The sequence below is a fragment of the Pelmatolapia mariae genome, linkage group LG6 (assembly GCF_036321145.2).
Source record: "Pelmatolapia mariae isolate MD_Pm_ZW linkage group LG6, Pm_UMD_F_2, whole genome shotgun sequence".
Lineage (NCBI taxonomy): Eukaryota > Metazoa > Chordata > Actinopteri > Cichliformes > Cichlidae > Pelmatolapia > Pelmatolapia mariae.
In genome coordinates this window covers 9,355,174-9,360,178 of record NC_086232.1, presented here as the reverse complement: position 1 = coordinate 9,360,178, position 5,005 = coordinate 9,355,174, and the positions used below count along the sequence as shown (strand labels likewise).

Below are 5,005 nucleotides of genomic sequence, written 5' to 3'. Positions count from 1 at the left end.
GAGAAAAAACGGATGGCGCTTAAGTCATGGTGGGTGCTGTTTCTGGGGAGATAGCTGAGCTCCAGTTTGCCAGCAGTGAGGTAGAAGACGTTTGCTTGTCATCACCTCGCCTTTGCTCATTAGTGATTAGTCAACGGGTCTGTGAAGCCTGAAAGGACCAAAGTGCCCAGGGTGAGGCAGGATTCTCGTTAAAAACCATTCATGTTGAGGTGAAGACAGAGGAGAACCTTGGAAATAGCCTCTGAAAATGTCAATGAATTTTCACAAAATCAATTTTTAAAAATCACCAGGAGAATACCTCTTTAATTCTTGAACAGGCGCCTGAATGACCTGTGTCGCTAGACACCTCTGAGGAAACATTATCTGTCTTGCTACATTAATATGTTCCTCTTCAGTAGTCTGCTGTTGGCATTCGTTCCACAATCTCCCTTAGGACATAAGCTTTGCTCCTCAGCTCACAGCTTCTGCTGGGCGGAAACACCTTTCCAGTAGTCCAAAATATCATGAAGGTCCTCGTCCTTGGCAAACTGCACCTTCTTGCGCAGAGCATGCCCTGCTGCTATATAGGACGCTTCCTCTCTAGGGCTTTTCTTGTAAGGTCGGAATCGCTCCCAGATTCGCAGTGTGCTCTCAGATGAGTACTCTGGACTGGAAGAGTAGCCAGAGTTGTAGTTGTGGTGACGAGAAGGTGAGAGCTGGGAGTAGGTGGATGTGGCATCCCTCTTGGTGCGCCCAAGTGGCTTGAGAAACGAAGCCTTTTGGGATGGTGAAGGCGATTCGTTGCCACCCTCATAGTAGAGTGCAGGAAAGGAGTGGCGGTGCTCAGAGCTATGATAGTCTGGCTGAACTTCCAAGTGCTGCTGTTGCTGCTGTCCAGAGCTTACAGCGCCACCTCCATTCCCGCTATTACATCCCATTCCTCCCCCATTTAAGCTCACGCCTCCGCCATTAATATTTCCCATTCCATTTCCGTTACAGCCTCCTATTCCACCACCTCCTCCACTTCCTCCCGCTCCAACACAACCCACGGGGCTACCCTTTTCTCCTGGGTACTTGGGAGGATCACTGCGCTGCTCAGGGATGTCCACACTAAACACTCTTGTGTTCTTGGCAGAGCCTGCAGAAGGGGGGCCACAGCGGTTCTTAACCGCAGCAGTGTCTGCGCTCAGTTGCCTCTGAAGGGGCCGCACTGCATTGGCTGGGGGTGGATCACGGTAAGGAGGGGAGAGAAATCCACCCCCGCTGATACCAGGCCGCTCAGATAAGGGCATGACCAGGGGCACTGGGGCCATTGAAGGCGGGTGAGGCTGTTGATGGAGCTGTGGATGAGGCTGAGAATGGGACTGAGGATGTGGCTGAGGATGTGGTTGAGGAATTGGCTGAGGATGAGGTTGTGGATGAGGTTGAAGGTGAGGCTTAGGGTGCACCTTTGGAGAGGAAGCCATGATCTGATCTCCAGGGTGACCTGGAGAGAGGGGGAGAAGGTTGCGCGGGAGCGATGCTATGCAAGGAGGCTGGGAGGACACAGAACTGGTATTGTCAGCTGTGGTCACAGCATTAGCTGAGGCATCCAGCTTCAGGGCATCAATGCAGTTGTTGATGATCTGGTTCACCTTATCGACCTCCTTGGCAATGGTGGAGATCTCTGATGCTGAGCCACGACCGTCATCATCTGAATCCTCCCCAGCCTCCGTCCCATTCTCAGCCCCACCTCGCATATCCACAACTATTTCCCCTCCTGGCCCTGCTCCTCCAGCTGCCATCACTGCCTCCCTGCCTTCCCCTGCCATTCCTGTTGTCCTTATATCCATGTAGTTACCCTTGCCACCCATAGCCTCAGAGAAGGCAGTGGCCATTTTTTCCACCTGTGGCAAGGTGGAGAGGCGGGAAGAACTGGTGTTGGCTGAACCGTGAAGCATGCCTGTGCTAGAGGAGGCAGACTGGGGTAGCTTGGCTCCTGTACCGCCTGAATGGTGATGCTGGTGGTGAGCCTGCTCCTGAAGACGCTGCATGGCATTTGGGTCATTGACTACAGCTGCAGCTGCTTCTGGGCCATACCTAAAAAAAAGGGTCAGATTTACTTTAAAACAAACAATACTCTGTTTCCATACTGCGTACCTTTTCTAAAAACTGGTTTCCCTTCAGTGATGGGCTAAGATGACAAAATCCTTGCTGTTTTAATTAAAGCTTAAAGAATTATAAAAATGACCTAAAGACTCAATGAAGAGTATGACTGATTTTTTTAAGCCATTGCTTGCAGTTAGAATAAATGAGGTCTTTCATAAATTCAAAAAAGAAATGCACTGCAGCAAAACAACTAATGAAGAGATAATGAAATAATAAATTATTCCAAAGAAGTCAATTACACCCACAGGACATAGTCATGTCAGTTTGTGGCTACAACATCCAAAGATGCATGACAGAAGATTCTATTGTGATCCCCAAAACTTTGATTAACAAACATGCACTGTCTCATACCTCATTTCCAAAATTGTTTTCTTCACACTAATTGCTTTTTCCTTCTCTTCCTGGATGCGTCGGCGCCTCAGACAGTAATAGACAAATCCAAGAACAATGACCATGCCAAACAGACATCCCAGGATGGTCATGATGTAGTGGGTTGTTGTGGAAGGATTCGTTCGGTGGTCCAGTGGCCCAGTAGCTCGTGTGGTAAAAGACATACAGGTGTGGTTGTACTTTTGAGACTTCCTTACAGAAGCCACACAACAGGTGTAATTGGTCTGTGGTTTCAGCCCCTTCAAAGTTATCGTAGCTTTGCTTGACTTGAGGGATATGTCCTCTTCAAGAGAAGTGTTGTTATACCGGGAGAGAACATACATCTTACTGTAGGGATGTGGGATCTTGACTATTAGTGAAGCTGTGTACGGGGCGACTGTTTGAAGCTTCATTGAAATTTGAGGGTTATAGATAGGGTCAGCAGTGGATGAGGTGGTTGGCTGATGGTACACACCTTGGTCTTGGTCCAAACCCATCCCTGAGCCATCTTGATCTGGCATCTGAGAGGTCATCCCTGGAATTATCACACCATCACGACACATTGATAAAAGTATGTTCCGAGCATTTCTTCCATTTCCATACCCGGGGCTCAAGAGTGGATAACCAGTCATTTCTGGAGGTGTTTCACACTGGAGACGGTCATAGGTGCGGGTGACATTGTTAAACTCATCCAACCAAGTGAGAAAACTGTAAAGCTCGCAGCCACAGTGGAACGGGTTTCCACCTAGTTCACATACTGTCAGCCTGCTGAGAACCGTTAAAGTAGATGGGTCAAGACGGGCCAACTTGTTGGAAGATAAGTCTAGGCTGTTGAGGTTGGGACACTCCCAGAAGGCATTGGTGGCAATGACCTCAATGAGGTTGTGTTGCAAGAAGAGGCACTGCATTCGACCCAGACCTCTCAACATGCCCTCAGTCAGGTTGGTTAGTTTGTTGTAGCCCAGCTGAAGAACCTGGGGCGAGGAGACAATCGGCTGTTAAAATATATGTTAATTTGTTCACCATATTTTCATTAATTGGTTGTTGCTTTTCTGTAGAGGATGTCAGAACACAGTTTAAGCTGAAACAATATGGGAACATTTTGCTGCATTATCTAACCAAGTGTTAAGACATGGGTGATTCAACCGGACAAACATCTGAAATGATATACACAAGAAATTCACACATTCATTTGCTGTTAACACTTACATTTAGCACGGTCTAAATGGGATTCATATTTAAAGACTTTACTCATTTTTCATCCACTTTTGCAGGAATATAAGAGAACTTTCTGGAAGTCTTAAGAAACTTCTATTATTTCCTTATGTGCAGGTGAAGAAATAAAGTTTAAAAAAAGAGACAGATAAAGGTAAAAGCAGTTTCACTTTTGGCTTCAGACCTGTAGGTTGGCCTGTCCAGCAAAGGCGCCATCTTCAATGTAGCTGATTTCATTCTTGGTTAGATTGAGGTCAGTAAGGTTTGTAAAGCGGTACATGGAGGTAAAGAGCACGGCCTTGAGTTTATTCTCATTCAGCCTCAGGTCATGCACCTAAGAGAGACAAGACAACAGTTCACTTTACTTTTTCTGTTATAAGGGGAAGACCTAAAAAGACAGAAGCATATTGGAACCTACGTTTTTGCCTAATGAGAAATTTCCCCAGTAATCACAGCGCATTTGTAAGCTCTTGTACACTGCTTCTGAAACATCTAGATTATGTAGGTGTTCAGTTAGGTAAAATATCTTCATATTAAGTAGTCTCATTTTAATCACTTACACTGGCAATTGTGCAGTGTTATGCCAACTAAAATATCTGTTGCTTTTATTATAAGATGTCAGTGACATCATACATTTGAGTACATTACAATACCAACTATAGTTAGGGAACAGACATAAAACAGCCTTCACATTCACACAGTTTACAATGACCATTACACTGAGTGTAAGAACATTAGAATCACTGTTTTCTAGTCAACATCATCATGGAGGCACAGGTTCAGCAGAGTGATAGAGTGATAGAGCACAATTGGCCTGCAGATAGTCATACTGACCGTGCTGTTGATGTGCTGGGGGATGGTCTCATATGGAGGCTGGTTCTGACTGCAGATAGCAAGCCAAACGTAACCTTTTTCCCCCTCTATCAGCCAGCAATCCCCTTTCACTGTGCCAGACAGGTGGAGGAGCAACAGTGCAGGGAGCAGGAGCGAGAGACACAGGGTTGGAGAGAGAGGGGACAGTCTGCTGGCCATGGTTTGGATGTCTGAGTGCCACCTCAGTAGAAGGGTGGGGGGGTTGGGGAAAAGATGGATAGAGCAGCAGTTCAAGTTCAACGCTGGAACCAATGCAAATCGGGAGGCAAGTTTAAATAGACAGAGCAGTTAATGTAAAGGCTTCCTTCTCAACAATTAGAGCTGAGGTTGCAGCATGGCAGCAAGTCCTGTCCCCATTTTAGGTGTTCCATGTCAAAGGGTTTTGGAGACTGTCAACCCAGCAGCTACTCATGGCCCCGGA

The 5,005-nt window shown here is 46.6% G+C and overlaps 1 protein-coding gene across 1 annotated transcript; it reads right to left on the bottom strand.

Annotated features, from left to right (window-relative positions):
* Positions 1-393: 393 nt before the first annotated feature.
* Positions 394-4,743, bottom strand: LOC134628442 (protein phosphatase 1 regulatory subunit 29-like). The gene is made up of 4 exons (XM_063475121.1): positions 4,546-4,743; positions 3,896-4,045; positions 2,479-3,470; positions 394-2,058 (listed from the first exon to the last, which is right to left on the bottom strand). The coding sequence occupies exons 1-4, from the start codon at positions 4,741-4,743 to the stop codon at positions 456-458; spliced, it is 2,943 nt and encodes a 980-aa protein (XP_063331191.1). The 3' UTR covers positions 394-455.
* Positions 4,744-5,005: the final 262 nt, after the last annotated feature.